This window comes from Erinaceus europaeus, chromosome 7, assembly GCF_950295315.1.
Source record: "Erinaceus europaeus chromosome 7, mEriEur2.1, whole genome shotgun sequence".
Lineage (NCBI taxonomy): Eukaryota > Metazoa > Chordata > Mammalia > Eulipotyphla > Erinaceidae > Erinaceus > Erinaceus europaeus.
In genome coordinates, this window is record NC_080168.1 from 1,038,091 (window position 1) to 1,060,914 (window position 22,824).

At 45.0% G+C, this 22,824-nt stretch overlaps 2 protein-coding genes and 1 pseudogene across 2 annotated transcripts in view; 1 reads left to right on the forward strand and 2 right to left on the reverse strand.

Moving 5' to 3' along the window:
• Nucleotides 1-22,824, forward strand: part of ASB1 (ankyrin repeat and SOCS box containing 1) — a 491,590-nt gene that overhangs the window by 396,358 nt on the left and 72,408 nt on the right. The gene's annotated exons all lie outside the window — the stretch shown is intronic.
• Nucleotides 3,485-4,435, reverse strand: LOC103121474 (olfactory receptor 9S13-like). The gene has a single exon (XM_007531998.2). The coding sequence runs from the start codon at nt 4,433-4,435 to the stop codon at nt 3,485-3,487; it is 951 nt and encodes a 316-aa protein (XP_007532060.2).
• On the reverse strand, nt 8,364-9,774 carry LOC103121475 (olfactory receptor 9S13-like; annotated as a pseudogene).

Here is a 22,824-nt window from a genome sequence, read left to right on the forward strand (position 1 = left end):
ATCTGTCTCAATGGGGAAGGTCAGCCACCGGAATTCCATTTTTCTGTAGAGAGTGAGCTTTGGAGTCTGTGAATCAGTTTCTTCAGGTCGTGCGAGGTCACATCACTGATTCTGGGATGTGCGTTGTAGTCATGCCATTTTGTGGGTGATATCAGAGAGCAGGGGTCCAAATGGATTTCCGGGGATTTCATTTGAGCAGATGCTTTTTCATGTGAAGACTTGACAGCTGTAATTCACTTACTTGTCAAACAAAACTTGTAGCTGATTAGAAGTTTGCTATAATTGATAACTCCATTATAATTGGAAGTCCTTTCTAGTATGATTTTAAGGTTGTTTAAACAGTTTAAACTCAATAAAAGAACCATGGTTAGAAGCCTCAAGCCTGAGAATCATTAGCATAACCATTGTGCTTTTTCTATTCCGCCGATACTCATACAGTTTTCAGGATTAAACGTTTCCAAGACGTAAAAAAATCAAAAGAGAAAAAAAAAACAATTTTGGGGACTGTTTCTGGATGTCTCTAGAAATCATGGCTGCATCCAGCATTGTTTTTTAAGTCAATGTCATACAAAAATTCAGTCATTCAAATCACTCTCTTATGAAACACAGCTGAAAGCAGACAGCAAACTTAAGATATTCATAGATAATAATGAGGGGGGAATTGAGAGAAAAGAGGTAGGCAGTTTTTGCTTCTTTCTCCTTGAACCAGATTATCCAGATCTCACCATGTAGCATCATGAGTCCCCGGAGGGTGTCCTAGTCCAAAAAGCTCCTCGAAATTCCATTTAGGGTGCTTCTGACAGTTCCTGCTGGATTTCTGCAGGCACCCATTTTTAAAAGTGTCTTCCCATCGAAGAAAGAATCGAATCAGGAGGGTAGAACTAACCACGTTTCTCCATTCTTGGGGACTGCCAGGGTACTGGAGAATGCTCTTCAAGTTAGAGTAGTCCTTTTCCATGGGAAATGTGAGAGGAAGTCCAGAAAGTCCAAGGAGAAATTTTCGTGCATCTCCCAAGCTCTACTATCAGTCATAAGAAACCAAAGTGTGGCTTGGAGCAAAATGTAGTCCTTCTCCTCAGGAAACATGGGAGAGGGAATCCAGAAAGTCCAAGGATAAATCTCTGTGCATCTTCCAAGCTCTACGATCACAGTCATAAGGAACCAAAGTTCCTGGTCAGGGAACCAAAGTGTGGCCCAGAGCAAAATGTTCCAGAGACAGAGAAACTGTCTCATGAAAAAAGAGTAGAGGCTTTGGGAACCCTCTTCATAAGTAGAAAGCCAGCCTATGGGGGATGGGTACCCAAGTTTACTTATCTGGGGGATGAGCGGGTTAGGTCCCACGTCGGTTGGGTGCCATTATGCCAGGCTAGCTTCATGGGTGGGAGAGAGAGATGACCAGGGACTCATGGCTGAGTGGTACGCAGTTCAGTCTTTATTCATGTGGAATGCAGCGCAATCGAAGCTATCTCTAATCACAGTCTTGTCCTTATATATCCTGAGGTGGAAGAGTCAGGTCCGAAGAGGATGTACATAGCATAGGGGGTGGGGAGAAGGAAAAAGCATGCAAAACAGTGAGGATTAAACCAATGCCCTGGAGGCAGGGCAGTGCTTAGTTAACAGTGGTTCTGTAAATAGATACAGTGTTAAGCAGGGGGGATTAAACCAATGAAACAGAAGGGGTCTTAGAAGCAGAATTTAGAAGCATACCAACATGAAAAGATGGAAAACTATCATACAGGCCAATGGCCCACAACAAAGGGCAGGAACAGTTATTCTCATATCTGACATGGTAGACTTTAAAGTAAATAAAATTTAAAAAGATAGAGATGAACATGACTTAATGCTCAGTGGATCAGTCAATCAAGAGGACTTAACAATTATTAACATCTATGCACCCAATGAGAAGCCATCTAAATACATCAAACATCTACTGAAAGAGCTACAGCAATATATTAACAGCAACACAGTCATAATAGGGAACTTCAACACCCCACTCTCTCAACTTGACAGATCATCCAGGCAGAAAATCAATAAAGACATGAGCGAGCTAAATGAGGAGATAGATAAACTAGAACTATTGGACATTTTCAGAGTTATTCATCCCAAGAAACTGAAATACACATTTTACTCAAGTCCACATGGGTCATTCTCAAGGATAGACCATATGTTAGGCCACAAAGACAGAATCAGCAAATTCAAGAGCATTGAAATCATCCCAAGCATCTTCTCAGACCACAGTGGAATTAAACTAACACTTAACAATAAACAAAAAATTAGTAACAGTCCCAACGACTTCTTCACAGGCTTAGGATGGGCCAATCACTAATTCAACTGGAAAAACAAAATCTCCAAACCACAAAAACAGTTCTGTGGAGGAGGAGAAGGAAGCTCAAAGTAGGAGAGTGGGTGCACAGATAAGAGGTAGAGGAGTAAGAGGCATGTGGAAAGGAGGGGACGCACACCCTTCCAGCCTCCTGATCTGTTATGGTGACACCTGGCTGTTGAAACTATATCTTAAAAGGGGGGTTGACTGTGGGATGCTGGGAACGGGTTTAAGCAATTCAAGGCTTTGGGTAAAGAACAAATATCTAGGTTCTGTAAAATAAGCAGTTATCAGCTGGGATTAAGAACACGCTAACCCAGAAAGTTCGTGAGTCAGTTCCCAGGAGTTCAGCCCCAAATTTCATTACTGCAATCAGCGAGTCTGGAGGGTTTTGGGAAGCCTTAGCTGGAGTCACCATGCCCCACAGAAAGAGCCAGGAAATCAGAGATAAGAGTCAGCCAGGTAATGAGATAGGTAATTAGCAGATTAAAATTTACGTGTGTCCAAGTCCATAGAGCCATCCTCCGCACCATCATCTCGTCCAGAATCTCAAATTCTCAAAAATCTGTGCCAGTGGCTCCCAGGCACCTCCCCCAGCATCCAAGTCACCATGGTCACTCAGGCAAAGAAACCTGGACTTCTGGCTACTTGCAAGTTCCATCAGGCTGACACCATCTCCAGCCAATTATGTTACACAACACCTGGCCTGCATCAGGAAGAGACAGGACTGCACCTGTCAGGGCTCACCTGCAGGTTACTGGGGGCTTGTGAGCACACAGCTGCGTCCAGCTCAGTGATGAGGGAGCGAGTGGGGAGATCAAGAGCCTGTCAGGCCACCAGCTTCCCCGGGGACGCTTCACCGGAGACTCACACGAGCATTCTGGATCTCTATCGCCGCCCACAGCAGAGCTCAGCATGTGACAGAGGGTGTTTTCCTAAAGCCTGCAAACCTGTTTTCCGCTAGGAAAGAAACCTTGTATGACCTTCTTTGGTTATGAGTGAAAACTCGTTGTGACTTGCTTAAAAAACATTTCAAAGATAAAAGATGAATGAAAGAATGGGTGAAGGGAAGATGAACCCTTCACTCTATTCTCAGGTTCCGCCCTGGCCTCATACATTAAACATCCATCCCTGAGGATCCCTGGCCCCGGTCACCCCCCCTCACCTGGCCGTGTGTCTGTGACCCAGTCTCCGCAGGGCCGCCTTCACGTCCTTGTTCCTGAGGCTGTAGATGAGGGGGTTGAGCATGGGGATGACCAGGGTGTAGAAGACAGAGATGATCTTGCCCTGCTCCATGGACTCCACTGCCCCTGGCTGGGCGTACATCACAAAGGCTGTCCCGTAGAAGAGGGACACAGCTGTCATGTGGGAGCCACAGGTGGAGAAGACCTTGTGCCTGCCAGATGTTGAGGGCATCCTGAGGATGGTCACTGTGATGTAGCCGTAGGAGACGAGGACCACGAGTGTGGTGCCCACGATGATGAGCCCACAGATGCCAAACATGACCAGCTGGTTGAGGGCCGTGTTGGCACAGGCCAGCTGGAGCAAGGGGGGCACATCGCAGAAGAAGTGGTCAATGCGGTGGGAGGCACAGAAGGGGAGTGTGAAGGTGAAGCTGGTCTGCACCAGGGAGTTGAGGCAGCCTCCACAGTAGGTGCCCAGCACCAGGCGGGCACAGGCTGAGGGACTCATGGTGACAGGGTAGTGTAGGGGGCTGCAGATGGCCATGAAGCGGTCATACGCCATCACCGCCAGCAGGAAGCACTCAGAAGTACCAAACATGGAGAAGCAGAAGAGCTGGGTGGCACAGCCTGCGAAGGAGATGGCCTTGGAGGAGGAGAAGAAGTTGGCCAGGGCGTTGGGGGCAATGACAGAGGAGTAGCACAGGTCCAGGAAGGAGAGGCTCCTGAGGAAGAGGTACATGGGGGAGTGCAGGTGGGCGTCCAGGGTGATGACCACGATCATGGTGAGGTTCCCCAGGACGGTCACCACGTACAGGGCCAGGAAGGCGGCAAAGAGCAGGGCCTGGGTCTCCGGACCTCCCTGGAAGCCCACCAGCACGAAACCCTGCAGAGGCTCCGCTGAGAGGGTCCCATTCCCGCGGGGCCACATGACCTGGGGCCTGGGTGACGGGGTCAGAGAGAATGGCAGGAGGAACAAATCAAAGTTTCAAGTTCCCACTTCTAAGGACATGATGATCTTTATACACTGAATAAAGTCCTCCAGTTTCCCGTAATCTGGATAGTTTGGGGGACCTGAAAAATGTAACAACCCCTCTGGTGAAATAATTCATGCACGTGCATCACTGCTGGGTTTTCTTGTTTGCAGCTCTGAGCTGTGCGCCTGTTGCCAGTGTGTGTTGTCGAAAGGCTGCGAGCTGCAGAGAGCTGAGTGTGTCAGCACATTGGAGGCAGGTGGTCTTCCTGCAAGAAAGTGCTCCCCTCCCCATGGGCCACCCCAGCTGCACCCCGCCCTGCCCTTGCTAATGTGCTACCATGAGAACTTGTTCCCAGCACCTCCCTGCACACACAGCGATGCTGCCACTGGGACACTCTCCTTAGTCCTTGAGCCTTGATGCTGGGAGAGCCTGACCTTCCCTTTGCAGTGGCACTCCTGACCTCCAGCCGTCTCCTCTTCTCCCGAGACCTCCTGGGCTGCTGAGTCTTGTCTGTGCTGATGAGAATGAGATGGCCACTGAGAAACCCTCTCCACCCAGCTCTAGCTTCCTGTGCTGTGCATGGGAGCAGGGAGGAAGGAGAAGTAGGCCTCGTGTCTAAGTGAATGTGAGGCCAAGAGTCTGTGTCTTTATCTCTGACCTTGGTGACGCTGGGAGGAGGTGGGATCAGCTCACCTGGCTCCATGACTGTAGGTCAGGAGCTGGCGCCTTGGGGTCCTCTGCTGGGGACGCTGCTCTCCTGGCACAGCTGGGACTTTGGGCCCCAGATGGCCAATTAGGTGAGCCTTGGACTCCTGACGTGCTCTGGGACTCCCTGCGTCCTGGGTCCCAGCAGTCCTGAGGCCGGTCCTCCCAGGATGCCATGATTATCCCCATGCACATCACTTGACCGTTGGTTCTACCCTTTTTTAGTAGTGAATTAACACTAATTCACAGAATCACATGCTAACAGGAGTATAATTCTCCACTGCTCCCTCCCAGAGTTCTGTGTTCCTAGTCCCCCCATTGGAGACCGCGGTAGTTCTATTCAATATGACTTCACATTCAATGCAGATTGAACAAACATATCTGTTGATATGATTTGTAGTCCTGGATATGGTCTCAAAACTAAATGGTAAAGTAAAAACAAATTTTCATATAAAATGTAGCGATTTTGTTGTGGGGGAGTATATTATGTTAGGTTGTTGAAAAGTCATAATGCATATTTTCATAGGAAACCAGAAAAATATATATCATCACTGTTCCAACAACCCAAAATCATGAACATTTCTGGGAAAGAAAGCTTGTATGGCATGATTTTTACAGGTAGTCCTTACTTAGTGACTAACTTCTATTCCTGAAATTGAGTCAATAAAAAAGTTTGTGTGTGGGAGTCGGGTGGTAGCACAGCAGGTTGAGTGCATGTGGTGCAAAGTGCAAGGACCGGCGTGAGGATCCCGGTTCAAACCCCCCAACTCCCCACCTGCAGGGGAGTCAATTCACAGGTGGTGAAACAGGTCTGCAGGTGTCTGTCTTTCTCTCCCTCTCTGTGTCTTCCCCTCCTCTCTCCATTTTTCTCTGTCCTATCCAACAACAATGACATCAACAACAACAACAATAATAACTACAACAATAAAACAACAAGGGCAGCAAAAGGGAATAAATAAATAAGTAAATTTTACTTAAAGTTTGTGGGTGAAGAGAGAGCCACCCTCTAGTGGTATTTCAGGCATGATTTAGAATATCAGCAGTGAGTCTGTCAGTCATCTGTAGAGTTCAACGCCACTTCTGTGTCCTTTCACATCATAAATACATGGTGGGTGTTCAGTAGTTTACAGTAGAGTATGATGTGATGAGAATAGAATAGACCAATTGTACTGTGCAGTAGATAAAGTGCTACTACATAAACAAAAAACTAGCATAGCACGCAACAACAGGTAGCAGAAATGAGACTAAAGCTTAGAGAGGTGATGTGAAATGAGGTGCTTGAGGCTGACTCCATCATGTGAAAAGACAAGGAAGTTACTAGCATACCTGAAGACCAAGAGAAAGAGAGGGGATGAGAGATATCATAGGCGAAGAAATTATTGAAGAAAAACCTCCACAATGGGCAACAACTCTTCATCAGCACTATTCCAGCCTTTAGGTCCATGACTGGTCAACGATTTGTTTGGCCTTGTATCTTAACACTCTTTTCAGCCACCAGGTTCCAGATGCCAGCATGATGCCAACCAGACTTCCCTGGACAGACAACCTCACCAATGTGTCCTGGAGCTCCACTTCCCCAGAACGCCACCCTACTAGGGAAAGAGAGAGGCAGGCTGGGAGTATGGATCAACCTGTCAACACCCATGTTCAGCGGGGAAGCAATTACAGAAGCCAGACTTTTCACTTTCTGCATCCCACAGTGACCTTGGGTCCATGCTCCCAGAGGGATAAAGAATAGGAAAGCTATCAGGGGAGGGGATGGGATACGAAGATCTGGTGGTGGGAATTATGTGGAGTTGTGCCCCTCTTATCTTATGGTTTTGTCAATGCTTCCTTTATATAAATAAAAAATTAAAGAGTAATAATTTCAAAATAAATTAATGAGTAAATAAATAATAGCTAAGAATTTCCCCAAGAGTAGGAAAGAGACAGACTTTCACAAGCCTAAGCTGATCTACAACAAAACATGTAATAGTCAAAATGTCAAAGCAAGATAAGCAAAATCTTAAAAAGCAGAAAGAAAAAGCAGATCTGTCTGCATATGAAGCCCCACAGAACTATATGCTTTGACTCTTATACAGACACTGAATGTTTGTGCTTTCCTCTCCGTCCTTATACGAGTCACTAAATCTAGTACTTCTGGAGGTCTGGCTTTGAGGTGAGAGATTCTTTTAACTATTCCTTGACTGAGAAGGTCTTTATCCATCATCCAGTCTAAATGAAGTCTGGTGGGGTAGAGTATATTCATGGTGGGAAGTATTTCTTGTCTAGAACTTTGTGTATATCATGCCATTTTGTTCTGGCCTTCGTAATTTCTACTGAGAAATCTGCTCATAATCTCATGGGTTTTCCCCAGTAGGGGGCAGTTTTTTCCCTTGTTGTCTTCAGGATCCTTTTTTTACCTTTGCTCTTTGCTGTCTTAATTATGGCATGCCTTGCCATATGTACATACCCCCTGATAAGATAGTCCGGAGATACCTCAGAACATTAGAAATGAACCTGCCCTGGGACATACCCATTCCTCTCCTAGGCAAAAGCATGAATCCAAAGGGATCTGTGTACATCTGTGTTCATAGAAATGCAATTTGTAGTAGCCTATACATGGAAGCAACCAAGATTCCAACGATACATATGTGGTTAAGAAAGTTGTAGCATGGCTGAGGAGATAGTACAATGGTTATGTACAAGGATTTTCATGCCTGTGTCTGAGGACCCAAAATCTCAGGTTCAATCTCTAGCACCAAGTAAGCCGGAGCAGTACAAGTGTGTGTGTGCGTGTGCGTGTGCGTGTGCGTGTGCGTGTGTGTGTGAATGAGATGAGAAGAAGGGGAAACACAAAGTGGAACTTGGACTGGATTTGGTGTTGCACTAAAGTAAGGGACTCGATGCAGCTGGCTTTAAGATCCAGGTGCATGATGGTGGAGGAGGACCTAGGACCTAGGTAGGAGGAATGAGTGGAAAAAGCTGAGAAATTTTACACATATACCAAGAACTGTATTTACTACACACCATTAATCACCTCAAGAAATAAAATGTATAAATATACTTTTCATTTTATTATTGACTTAACACTGATTTACAAAATTATAAGAGGGACATGCAAATCCCTCACTCCATGCCCATGCACCGTCTGAGTCCTCCCCTTCAGCTCTGACGGCACCTGTTTCTGGTCATTCTTCACCTGACCCTGTGCTTGTGACCTAGTCTCTGCAGGGCCGCCTTCATGTCCTTGTTCCTGAGGCTGTAGATGAGGGGGTTGAGCATGGGGTGTAGAAGACAGAGATGATTTTACTCTGTTCCATGAGCTCCATTGCTCCTGGCTGAGCATAGATGGCAAAGAGTGTCCCGTAGAAGAGGGACATAGCTGTCAAGTGGAAGCCACAGGTGGAGAAGACCTTGTGCCTGCCAGACCCTGAAGGCATCCTAAGGATGGTCACTGTGATGTAGCCGTAGGAGATGATGATCACAGCAGCTGTACCCACGATGATGAGCCCACAGATGCCAAACATGACCAGCTGGTTGAGGACCGTGTTGGCACAGGCCAGCTGGAGCAAGGGGGGCACATCGCAGACAAAGTGGTCAATGCGGTGGGAGGCACAGAAGGGGAGTGTGAAGGTGAAGCTGGTCTGACACCATCTTCCTAGACAACAACTTTTAGTCCACCTGTATGTTAGTTATCAGGCTCAGAGAAAAGTTACTAAAGTCACGGGCCCCTTGGAACATACCTAAAACAGACTTCCTAGCTTCTTCCAACATGAAGACCCCTAATTTCATCTGCTCTATTCCTACTGTTTGGTTCCTGCTTATTAAACAATTTATCCTGCTTTATATCTTACCACCTTTCAGCCACCAAGTTGCAGATGCTACTATGATTCCATCCTGACTTCCCTGGGCAGACAACCTCACCAATGTGTCCTGGAACCTCCCCTCCCCAGAGCCCTGCCCCACTAGGGAAAGACAGAGACAGGCTGGGGGTGTGGATCCACCTACTAACATACATATGTATGTTAAACACCCATGTCCAGTGGAGAAGCAATGACAGAAGCCAGAACTCCCACCTTCTGCTCCCCATAAAGAATTTTGGTCCACACTCACAGAGGGATAAAGGGTGGAGAAGTTTCCAATGGAGGAGAGGGGACAGGGAACTCTGGTGGTGGGAACTGTATGGAATTGAACCCTGTTATCTTACAATCTTGCTAATCATTACTGAATCACTAATAAAAATTTTTAATGTGATTATATAGACTTTTAAATATAAAGTCAACCCTTATCTGTGCCCTCGGAAGAGCTACTCACCACGTGGCTGGTGCTTCTCCGCTGACCAGAGGATGCCGGAACAGGGACTGCATAGGTGCAAGCAAGGAGGGTTTGGGTGAGCGCTCCCCGGTAGTTTGAGGAACCTGCAGCTCCTATGTCTTAGAACACTGCTAGTTGCACAAGGCTTAGAACTGTCCCAGAAGTTGGCCGGGATGCTGTTATCCACCTTGCCGCCTGGGTGACCGCCTCAGACATACTTGACAGTGACATATGGGCCAGGGTGGCTTTCCTTGCTCGTGAAGTACAGGGTGGTCTCGCTCTCCCTGTTCATTTCTTCATGGTCATTCTGGCCATTGGGCAGTGCACTGGGGCGACAGAGCCTATGGGGGAAGCGGCCTGCGCTCGTGTGACTGGAGATACTGTGAGCACAGGTCCAGAAAAGGCAGAAAGGGAGGTGGTAGCTGAGAGAGACGAGAAGAAAGAGTGCTCTGGGGGAACCGAAGATGTGCTTGAGGCTGCCTTGGAACACATCATTAAGGATATAGGGGAACTGAAAATTAGTCTCCCCTATCCTGCCAGGAAAGGGGGGAACATACCCCCAAATGTACAGATATCAGTGGCTCTCGCCACGCTTAATCTTCTTAACATATATGAGAATGCAAAAAATCCGCCCATCAAAGTTCATTGGGAGATGCCCACCTTCTTATCACCTCTACTGGTCAGGTGGAAGGACCCCCTTGAAGGCCTGTAGAAAGGGCCTGGCCCTTTCCTGACATTGGGAAGAGGCTTTGCTTGCATCTTTCCACAGGATTAACCGTGCCCTGTGTATCTCCCAGAAAGAAATATCTGATTCCAGCCCGCCCATGACAAAGATGGCAAAACTGGCACTGACAGTGTGACCCAAGAAACAGAGATGGAGAGCATCCCAGAGAGAGAGCAACTGGGAACAACCTGGAGGGATCTACGTGACCTTATGGCCCAGGCTGTGGCTGCCTGCCCTACCCCTAATCCCTCCCCTCCATATAATAGCTGTTCTCCACTCCAAGTCCACCTCTGGGTAAATTCAAAGCGACCAGGAATATCCCCACTTTCGGGGAAGGACACTTAAACCACCTGAATAATGTTTTCTACACTTTCCTTAATCCCTCTATACTTCTCAGATCAGGATGTTTTTTTTTTTTTTTTTTACTCCTCTGCTGTGTGACCCACTGAAAATTGGCCAAACGGGAACAAAAAAGTGTCATGATGTCCCAGTTAATAAAAGAAAAAGAGGGTGGTCTGGGAGGTGGCGGCAGCGATAAAGCTTTGGACTCTCAAGCATGGGGTCTTGAGTTCGATCCCGGGCAGCACACATGCCAGAGTGATGTCTGACTCTCTCTCTCTCCTCCTATGTTTCTCATAAATAAATAAAATCTTAAAAAAAAAAAAAAGGACGAGCAGCAGATCGCTTTCTCTCCTCTCCTCTCCTCTCCTCTCCCGGATCAACTAGGAATACCAAAGGAGACCACCCGGACCAAAACAAGACAGGACTAGAATGACCACAGGAAGCCAGTAAATCACCCATGAGTACAAACACGCGTGGCTGGTGACAGAGAGGAGAGAGGGGCCTAAGGAGAGATTAAGTGACTGCTAACAGTTCAACAGTTTATCAGTGGAGACACCACCTCCAGTCTGCTCCACAACAAGGGGACAGCTGAAGGGAGGAAAGGACTCCCCAGAGACTCACCAAGTGCAACTCTGAGTCTCCATTGCTACTACCCTCAGAATCTGGAGCAGCAACAGGGAGGGACACCAGGGTACAGAGATCTAACCGGGAAACTCAGGAGAAGACCTACACCTCGGTGGCATAGCTGAGGGGCTGTGAAAGTCTCTTTGCATAACCACTGGATTATCTCTGCCACACCCTGCTTTATCTCTTGGTCAGGAGTCAGTGATTAAGCTAAGAAGCCTATTGCCAGTTCTTAGCAACATCGCCCCACCAGATATTCGTCGGGATGCGGCATCATCTAAGTTCATTTCCCACGTCTACGCTTGACCGGACTTGCCAATATATGTGGATATCTTTGCCCACCCTGTCCAACGCTTGACATCTCATCACCCAATCTGGTCCCCTACGCCTACACTGAACTTCTCTGTTCCAGACTCTTGGAAACAGAGTTGGCAGTCAGCTGAGGTCAAGAACAAACACCTCATCACAGACCCCTGCAAGCGTCAACCCGGCTTTGACCTAGCACGTTATGATTGGGCCCTCCTCAATCGCTATCGAACAGGCCATGGCCGGTGCGCCGCTATGTTCCATCGCTGGGGAGCCAGAGACGACCCGAACTGCCCCTGGGGCTCCAGACAGACTATGACCCACATAGTCAACGACTGCCACCTCTCCAGATTCAAAGGAGGTCTCAAAACTTTACATCAGGCTCAACCTGACGCTGTTGACTGGCTACGGAATAAGGGCAAACGCTAGAAGAAGAAGAACCCTGCTTTATCTCTTGGTCAGGAGTCAGTGATTAAGCTAAGAAGCCTATTGATAGTTTAAAAGCCCTCAGGCTCCCATAGCCTACAGGGAAGAAAAAAAAAAGAGGCTTTTACACCACTGAGCTCCAACTCAAGGATTGAAAAAATTGTTAACTTCCACCATGGTAAACCCTTTAATTAAATTACTTAGAGACAAGTCAATCCAAGCAATAGTGATCAATAATTTGAAAAGTACTGATAAAGGGAACTCATAACATAATATATAAAATGGTTAAAACAACAAGAAAAAATATTGGAGACTCGAACCAGGACAAGAGTCCAGCTAAAAGTCCTCCAGAGGGTGAAGCACAAAACAACGAGTTCAACATCCAAACATTAGCTAAGGAGGTCTCGAAACTTTACATCAGGCTCAACCTGATGCTGTTGACTGGCTACGGAAGAAGGGCAAACGCTAGAAGAAGAAGAAGCTAAGGAAATAATAACAGGAGTGAGTAAAGAATTTGAAAAAATTATAATCAGAAATGCAGGAACAATTCTAATTATCTAATTAATTAATTAATTATAATTATCTCATGGTTATTAGAGAGCTGAAAGCTGAAATTGCTGAGCTAAGAAGGCAACTAGCTGAACAAGCTAAAACAGTATCAGAGCAGGGCAACAAAATAGATGAACTCCAGAAAGCAGTAGAGGGCAGAGAGAATAGAATCTATGAGGCTGAAAACAGATAGCAAGATTGAGGATGAATTAGAGACAACTAAAAAAAGAAGTAAGAGATCTCAAAAAGAGATTAAGAGATGCTGAAAACAACAACAGAGTCCTATGGGATGACTTCAAAAGAAACAATATATGCATTATTGGCTTACCAGAGGAAGAAAGAGAAGGAGAGGAAGAAAGCATTCTCCAGGCCATAATAGCTGAAAATTTCTCTAGTCTAGACAACACCAAAGACATAAAGATTCAAGAAGCCCAGAGGGTCCCAAACAGAATTAACCCAGACCTAAAGACACCAAGACATATCATACTTATAATGCAAAGGAATAAGGATAAAGAAAGGATTCTCAAGGCTGCAAGAGAAAAACAAAGAGTCACCTACAAAGGAAAACCCATAAGATTAGCAGCAGACTTCTCCATACAAACACTACAGGCCAGAAGAGAATGGCAAGATATCTATCGAGTGCTCAATGAGAAAGGCTTTCAGCCAAGAATACTATACCCTGCTAGACTGTCATTCAGACTAGATGGAAGCATCAAAACCTTCTCAGACAAGCAACAGTTGAAGAAAGCAACCATCACCAAGCCTGCCCTGAAAGAAGTTCTGAAAGGTCTCCTATAAACAACCAGACCACCACAAATAGGACATATATCAAAACACTCTAAAACTTTACAAGAATGGCGTTAAAATATCTTCAATCTTTGATATCAATAAATGTTAATGGCCTGAATTCACCTATTAAAAGACACAGAGTAGGAAGATGGATCAGAAAACACAACCCAACAATATGTTGTCTACAGGAAACTCACCTAAGTCAACAAGACAAACACAGACTTAAAGTGAAAGGATGGAAAACTATCATACAAGCCAATGGCCCACAAAAAAGGGCAGGAACAGCTATTCTCATATCTGACATGATAGACTTTAAAATAGATAAGATTTAAAAAGATAGGAATGGACACTACTTAATGCTCAGAGGATCAGTCAATCAAGAGGACTTAACAATTATTAATATCTATACACCCAATGAGAAGCCATCTAAATACATCCAACTTCTACTGAAAGAGCTACAGCAATATATTAACAGTAACACAATCATAGTAGGGGACTTCAACACCCCACTATCTCAACTTGACAGATCATCCAGGAAGAAAATCAGTAAAGACATAAGGGAGATAAATGAAGAGATAGATAAACTAGAACTATTGGACATTTTCAGAGTCATTCATCCCAAGAAACTGGAATACACATTTTACTCAAATCCACATGGGTCATTCTCAAGGATAGACCATATGTTAGGCCACAAAGACAGCATCAGCCAATTCAAGAGCACTGAAATCATCCCAAGCATCTTCTCAGACCACAGTGGAATTAAACTAACACTTAACAATCAACAAAAGATTAGTAACAGTCCCAAAAAGTGGAAGCTCAACAGTACACTTCTTAACAACTTCTGGGTCAAAGAGGAAATCAAGGAAGAAATCAAAATGTTTCGAGAGTTCAATGAAAATGAAGACACAAGCTATCAAAATATTTGGGACATAGCTAAAGCAGTCCTAAGAGGGAAGTTCATAGCTATACAAGCACACATTAGGAAACAAGAAAAGGCACAAATAAACAGCCTGATTGCACATCTTAAAGACCTAGAAGAAGAAAAAAAAAAAAAAAAAAGACCTAGAAGAAGAACAACAAAGGAATCCTAAAGCAACCAGAAGGACAGAAATCACTAAAGTTAGGGCAGAAATAAATAACATTGAGAATAGGAAAACCATACAAAAGATCAATGAAAGTAAATGTTGGTTCTTCGAAAGAGTAAACAAAATTGACAAGCCTTTAGCCAGACTCACAAAACAAAAAAGGGAGAAGACCCAAATAAATCGGATAGTAAATGAAAGAGGAGATATCACAACAGACACTGCAGAAATTCAACATATCATGCGAGGCTTCTATGAACAACTATATGCCACCAAGCTAGAGAACCTGGAAGAAATGAATGATTTCCTAGATACCTACCAACTTCCAAAACTAAGTAAAGAGGAAGTGGATAACATGAACAGGCCCATCACAGCTAATGAAATTGAAACAGTTATCAAAAATCTTCCCAAAAATAAAAGTCCTGGGCCAGATGGTTTTACAAATGAATTCTACAAAACTTTCAAAGAAAAACTAATACCTCTACTTTTAAAAGTCTTCCAGAAGATTGAAGACACTGGAATACTCCCTGCCAGCTTCTATGAAGCCAACATCACCCTGACACCAAAAGCAGACAGGGACACAACCAAAAAAGAAAACTACAGACCAATATCTCTGATGAACATAGATGCGAAAATACTGAACAAAATTCTAGCCAACCGGATACAGCACTATATCAAAAAGATTGTTCATCATGACCAAGTGGGGTTTATCCCAGGCATGCAAGGTGGGTTTAATATACGTAAATCAATCAATGTGATCCACCACATCAACAAAAGCAAGACCAAAAACCACATGGTCATATCAATAGATGCAGAGAAAGCCTTTGACAAAATACAACATGCCTTTATGATCAAAACACTACAAAAAATGGGAATAGATGGAAAATTCCTGAAGATAGTGGAGTCTATATATAGCAAACCTACAGCCAACATCATACTCAATGGTGAAAAACTGGAAGCATTTCCCCTCAGATCAGGTACTAGACAGGGCTGCCCACTATCACCATTACTATTCAACATAGTGTTGGAAGTTCTTGCCATAGCAATCAGGCAGGAGCAAGGAATTAAAGGCATACAGATTGGAAGAGAAGAAGTCAAACTCTCCTTATTTGCAGATGACATGATAGTATACATGGGAAAACCTAAGAAATCCAGCAAGAAGCTTTTGGAAATCATCAGGCAATACAGTAAGGTGTCAGGCTACAAAATTAACATTCAAAAGTCAGTGGCATTCCTCTATGCAAACACTAAGTTAGAAGAAATTGAAATCCATAAATCAGTTCCTTTTTCTATAGCAACAAAAACAATAAAATATCTAGGAGTAAACCTAACCAAAGAAGTGAAAGACTTGTATACTGAAAATTATGAGTCACTACTCAAAGAAATTGAAAAAGACACAAAGAAGTGGAAAGATATTCCATGTTCATGGGTTGGAAGAATTAACATCATCAAAATGAATATATTACCCAGAGCCATCTACAAATTTAATGCCATCCCCATCAAGATCCCAAGCACATTTTTTAGGAGAATAGAAAAAATGCTACAAATGTTTATCTGGAACCAGAAAAGACCTAGAATTTCCAAAACAATCTTGAGAAAAAAGAACAGAACCGGAGGCATCACACTCCCAGATCTCAAACTGTATTATAGGGCCATTGTCATCAAAACTGCTTGGTACTGGAACATGAACAGACACACTGACCAGTGGAATAGAATTGAGAGCCCAGAAATGAGGCCCCACACCTATGGACATCTAATCTTTGACAAAGGGGCCCAGACTATTACATGGGGAAAGCAGAGTCTCTTCAACAAATGGTGTTGGAAACAATGGGTTGAAACATGAAACATGAAACAATGGGTTGATTCATGAAACTGAATCACTGTATTTCACCAAATACAAAAGTAAATTCCAAGTGGATCAAGGACTTGGATGTTAGACCAGAAACTATCAGATACTTAGAGGAAAATATTGGCAGAACTTTTTTCCGCATAAATTTTAAAGACATTTTCAATGAAACGAATCCAATTACAAGGAAGACTAAGGCAAGTATAAACCTATGGGACTACATCAAATTAAAAAGCTTCTTCACAGCTAAAGAAACCACTACCCAAACCAAGAGACCCCTCACAGAATGGGAGAAGATCTTTACATGCCATACATCATATAAGAGTTTAATAACCAACATATATAAAGAGTTTGCCAGACTCAACAACAAGACAACAAATAACCCCATCCAAAAATGGGGGGACAACTTGGACAGAATATTCACCACAGAAGAGATCCAAAAGGCCGAGAAACACATGAAAAAATGCTCCAAGTCTCTGATTGTCAGAGAAATGCAAATAAAGACAACAATGAGATATCACTTCACTCCTGTGAGAATGTCATACATTCTCACAGGAGTGAAGGTAACAGCAGCAAATGCTGGAGAGGGTGTGGGGTCAAAGGAACCCTCCTGCACTGCTGGTGGGAATGTCAATGGGTCCAACCTCTGTGGAGAACAGTCTGGAGAACTCTCAGAAGGCTAGAAATGGACCTACCCTATGACCCTGCAATTCCCCTCCTGGGGATATATCCTAAGGAACCCAACACATCCATCCAAAAAGATCTGTGTACACATATGTTCTTGGCAGCACAATTTGTAATAGCCAAAACCTGGAAGCAACCCAGGTGTCCAACAACAGATGAGTGGCTGAGCAAGTTGTGGTCTATATACACAATGGAATACTACTCAGCTGTAAAAAATGGTGACTTCACCGTTTTCAGCCGATCTTGGATGGACCTTGAAAAAATCATGTTGAGTGAAATAAGTCAGAAACAGAAGGATGAATATGGGATGATCCCACTCTCAGGCAGAAGTTGAAAAACAAGATTAGAAAAGAAAACACAAGTCGAACCTGAAATGGAATTGGAGTATTACACCAAAGTAAAAGACTCTGGGGTGGGTGGGTGGGTGGGGAGAATACAGGTCCATGAAAGATGATGAATGACATAGTGGGGGTTATATTGTTAAATGGGAATCTGGGGAATGTTATGCATGTACAAATTATTGTATTTACTGTTGAATGTAAAACATTAATTCCCCAATAAAGATAAATTATTTTTTAAAAAAGAACAGAGAGAAATGGAGAGAGGAGAGGAAGACAGAGGGGAAGAGAAAGACAGACACCTGCAGACCTGCTTCACCGCCTGTGAAGTGACTCCCCTGCAGGTGGGGAGCCGGGGGCTTGAACCAGAATCCTTATGCTGGTCCTTGCACTTTGCACCACTTGCGCTTAACCTGCTGCACCACTGCCCAACTCCCGATCGCTTTATTTCTAAGTAATTATAGATTCACAGGAAGTTGGGTGTGTGGTGGGGGAAGTACAGAGAAGTCCCACATACCATTATTTAGATCTCATCAGCTGGCTTCTCATGAAGTAAATAAACCTTTTTTTTTAAAAAAAAAAAAGAGGGACATGGGGGAAGCGCAGATTCCCCAACCTGGGCAGAGGCCTGTCATTTCTGCGTTGAGTCTTGAGGAGTAGACCTCAAGGCTGACCTGGCCTAAAGGCATGTCCCTCCTCGACTCTGTGGGCTGAGATGCACCGAGCTCAGGGGCAAGGGAGCTGCCTCCTCTCACACAACACACCCTAAAGGTTCCCATTTCTCGTGTGTAACCGATACATTCCTTTATGAGGTCATAACTTTGGTCCTTATAGGCTGGTAACTTGCCTTTGAGCCCGAGCTGGATAAGAGAAGCAGGTATGGCCTAAGAGCATGAATGAGGTGCACCTGGGGGCAATTAACATGGCGTGAGTATCCCACGCTTCCCTCACATGCTTCCCCAGTGTTCCTATTGGATGGTGACCAGTATATAGATAGCCCTGTGTATGGAAAATAAACAAGCTGTCTCTGAAGCACTCCCAGAGTTTGGTCTAATTCCTCCGTGCCTCACCCTCACCAAGTTCCCTGTGTTGCTGCTGCTTCTTTGCCAGCCAGAGGACACCCAGCAACAGTCAGCAGAGAGCTTGTTGACAGTAATGATGTAACTGACTTGCTAGCGTTTGCAGTTAAGCTGTGAAAATCAACTTACATTTGCCAGTTGCCAGCACCTAGGCAACTGTTTGACCATCCTTAACTGAATGAGCTGCTAGTGAGGGGGTGAAGGGATTCTCCTGAATCTACTCCAGGGTCTGTTACTATGGAGACTGAATTCCACTATGGGATCCGCCAAGGTTGCTCTTGGCAAGGTAGTGGCTGCCACAACCCCACTCCTGATTTATTGCCGGGATAGCTTCCTGGGCGGGAGACAGATGACCAGAGACTCATGGCTGAGCTGGGAACGCAGTTCAATCTTTATTGATGAGCAGGAATGCAGTGCAATCTATCTAATCTCCATTCATTAGAAAATCCTGTCCTTTTTATCTCCTGAGGCAGAAGTGTCTGGAAGAAGAAGTACGTAGGATAGGGGTTGGGGAGAAGGAAAAAGAGCACAAACCAGTGGGGATTAAATGGTGGAAAACAGGCTGTGACTAGGAGAGGGGGTAGAGTGGAAAAAGAGCTCAAACCAGTGGGGATCAAACCAGTGCGGGTCTCAAACAAAACAATGATTATGTAAATAGACCACAGCGTTAAGCAATGCAAGCGAACCTAACATGATGATCAAAACAGAAGGGGTCCTAGAAGCAGAATGAGAAGCAGACCAACAATTTATAGCTTCTAGTTTCTTGTTTCCCGTTGTTGTAAAGTTGTGATATAAAATTGTAATGGGATCGGAGATTTCTGCACAGCCTGACTTTCTGCTCACAAGTCAAAGCCCGGTACCTTGCAGGTCTTTTCCTGACTATTCTCTGCCTTGTCATATGGAGAGTGTTTTTCCTGCTAGCCTCAGTCCTGGAATCTGGACTTTTTATCTTTTCTGTGGGAACCTGCTTGGTCTTCCAGTCCCATTTATAAGTTTTCTATGTATTCTTGTAGTTTGCTGGTATTGTGGAAAGAGAAAAGACAGATCTTCTTTGATAATTGTGACTACATCCCTTTCCTCCTCTTACAAGGACATTTGGATTAGTGTCCACCCTATCCACTGTGATATTCCTACCAGATTTACTTAAGAATTCTCCTTCCGCAAAATGGTCACATTGAGTTCCCAAGGAAACATGTTTTGTGGGGAAAGATTGACTGTCCTATGAAGATGCATCCCATATATATCAAGGGGCTTTATAGCCTGCAATTGTTAGGGTTTTATTGACCATTTCATTAATACTTTTTTCCAGTTCTAAGGTAAGACTAAAAATTTTGTCTCTTGGTTTTACTGGTTACTGGGAAAAATGTAGTATAACTATGATTTAGATATATGAAATTTTTTAAGACTGTCAATTCCACCTAATAAATTTAAAGGTTTTTTTTTCCTATGAACTTTTGTTCTGTTGAGGTAATGTGGAGGTTCAAGACGTTTAAGGGGGGTGGTTTCACAGTTCTTCAAAACACATCACCACACTACCTATGTGCCAACCTCCCTCCAGTACTACTGGGTCCCCCACCTCCAGCCACTTCCCTCAGATAGGAAATCACGGACTAAAGGTTGGCTCACATGTCCTGAGACACTTCTTTTGTTTTTGTTGCTGCTCTCCATCTGGCTCCAGATCTGTCCATGTTTACCAAACGTAATAATACTCACCAAAGTATAATAATTTGAGTTAACATGTTTCACTTGGTTTGAGCATTTTTATTTTGAAATGGTATTTTATATATAAGCTTCCCCCTGAAATCTGTGTTCTTGGGGTAGGGTGGTGGTGCACCTGGTTGAGCACACATGTTACAACACTCAAGGACCCAGGTTCGAGCCCCCAGTCTCCACCTGCAGGGGGAAATCTTTGTGAGTATTGAAGCAATGCTGCAGGTGTCTCTCTTTCTCCTTCTCCATCTCCCCCTACCATCTTGATTTCTGGCTATCTCTATCCAATAAATAAAAATAATTTGAAATTTTTTTATAAAATCTGTGTTCTTTAATAATTACATCATACCAATAAATAAAAATAATTTGAAAATTTTAAAAAAACTTGTGTTCTTTAATAATTACATCATACCAGACTTCTTTGTCCTAAAATGTTTGTGGTACAAGTTTCCCCATCAATTCACTTTCCTATTTATTTTTTATTCAATTGTACTATCTTTATACTTTAGAGTTTAAATCCCATATTCCAATATATTTTAATGGATGTATTTATACTTTTGGTAAATAGGGGAATCTTTAGGATTATAAAAAGTTATCTGAATAAGAATCATAAACATAAAAATGGTATGTAGAATTCATTGTGCCTATAGACCACAACTTGCTCAGCCACACATCTGTTGTTGGACACCTGGGTTGCTTCCAGGTTTTGGCTATTACACATTGTGCTGCTATGAACACAGGTGCACACAGATCTTTTGGGATGGGTGTGTTTTGTTCCCCAGGAGAGGAATTATAGGGTCACAGGGCAGGTCCACTTCTAGCCTTCTGAGAGTTCATCTCATCTTGGATGGAGCTTGAAGGAATCATGTTAAGTGAGATATGCAGGAAAGGGAAGAATGAATACAGAATGATCTCACTTAGGGACAGAAGTTAAGAAACAAGAACGAAGAGGAGAGACATAAATTAAAACTTAGCCTGGTTTTGTGAATTGCACCAAAGCAAAGGACACTGGGGGAGGAGCACAGGCAAGGGATGGGGAAGGGGCTTTGAGGTCCTGGTTCACGAGGATGGACCTAACTTGGGGGTGAGAGTTTACCAGCATCCGTCTTGGTGAAATGAGAAAGGGTACCCATGTATCAACACCTACACTGTACACCATTAACCCCCCAATTAAAGAAAAATAAAGAGATGGCAGGGGCTCTTCTCGTGTCAGGCACACCTTCCCCACCACGTGACCCCTGCTCATGCCAACAGGAGCGGCCGCAGCAGGGGCAGCCAAAGCAGCTGAGGTGGTCATGAGGAGGGCACACAGCTTTCCTCGGGAGACCTCCACCCCAGGCACTGGGATCCTCTGACCCGTCTGTCCTTTCCTCGGGAGACCTCCACCACAAGGGCCACTGGGATCCTCTGACCCGTCTGTCCTTTCCTCAGGAGACCTCCACCACAGACACTGGGATCCTCTGACCCGTCTGTCCTTTCCTCGGGAAACATCCACCATGGGCACTGGGATCCTCTGACCTGTCTGTCCTTTCCTCGGGAAACCTCCACCACGGGCACTGGGATCCTCTGACCTGTCTGTCCTTTCCTCGGGAAACATCCACCATGGGCACTGGGATCCTCTGACCTGTCTGTCCTTTCCTCAGGAGACCTCTACCACAAGGGCCACTGGGATCCTCTGACCTGTCTGTCCTTTCCTCGGGAGACCTCTACCACAAGGGCCACTGGGATCCTCTGACCTGTCTGTCCTTTCGCCAGGTTGGCCCCGCAGCTGTCCCTGAGGATGTCCCCACATCAGGATGAGGGCATCATGGGAGGATTGTCCTCAGGCCTGCTGGGACCGGGGAGCAGGGAGTCCCAGAGCACCGCAGTAGTCCAAGGCTCACCTAATTGGCCCCAAGTCTCAGCTATGCCAGGTGGAGAGTGGCTTCCCCAGCGGGGCGACCTGAGCCGCAGGGAGGTGATAAGTTGCAGCTGACAGAGATGAAGCTGGAGTCATGCCCTCCCTGCTTCCACCAGACCAGGAGATCTCTTCAGTCAGAACGGGAGCACCTGCCAGACTCTCAGCAGGACTAGTGCAACTCTCCCCGCCCGCCTTACTGCACCAAAAGCCTTAGCTGCACGGGGAGAGGGTGAGGTGCTCGGTACTCACCTCTGTCCACAGCTCCAAACAAGCTCAGTTTCTCAGCGGAACCTGAGGTCCCAGGAGCTGGTGAGTGGTCTGGAAAGACTCCATGACCCTCACCTGAGAAGAGAGGTTTGGAAGTTCCCAGCAGGGACTTCAAAGAGCAACGCTCATGGGTGTGACGGGACCGCTGGGGTGCGTTTAGGTAAGACTCAGGGCTGGTTCTCACCAACTGAAGTGACGTCCGCTACCACGCCTGTGTATCCATGGCCTCGACTCCAGCACTGCCAAGAGCAGCAGCTCCTAGCCAGAGTCTGCAGATGCCCCTGTGGGCACCTTCTCCAGTGGGCAGCTGTGCTGAGCCTCTGCGCTCCTGGCCCCAGGCCACAAGCAGCAGGAGGATGAGGAGTGCTTAGGACGGGCAACATTCTTTTTATTATTATTAGTTATTTAATATTGATTTACAGGATTATGAGATCACAGGGGTCTAATTCCACCCCATTCCCAGATCCAGAGTTCTGGGTCCCCATCCTCTCCACTGGAAACTGCAGCGGTTTTCCCAAGGTCACAGATATGGGCTGACTATTATTTCTATAACTATATATATAGTTATATACACATTTTTTCTGTGGTCCTGGCTGCTCTTCCTTTCTAAGTCACAGCTACACCTATTACTACTTCCCTTTTAAGTGTCCTTTTTTCCTCTTCTCTCTCTGGGTCC

Bases quoted from the DNA above. Each gene is read 5' to 3' on its own strand.
- LOC103121474 (XM_007531998.2), bottom strand. From the start codon at position 4,435: ATGTGGCCCCGCGGGAATGGGACCCTCTCAGCGGAGCCTCTGCAGGGT.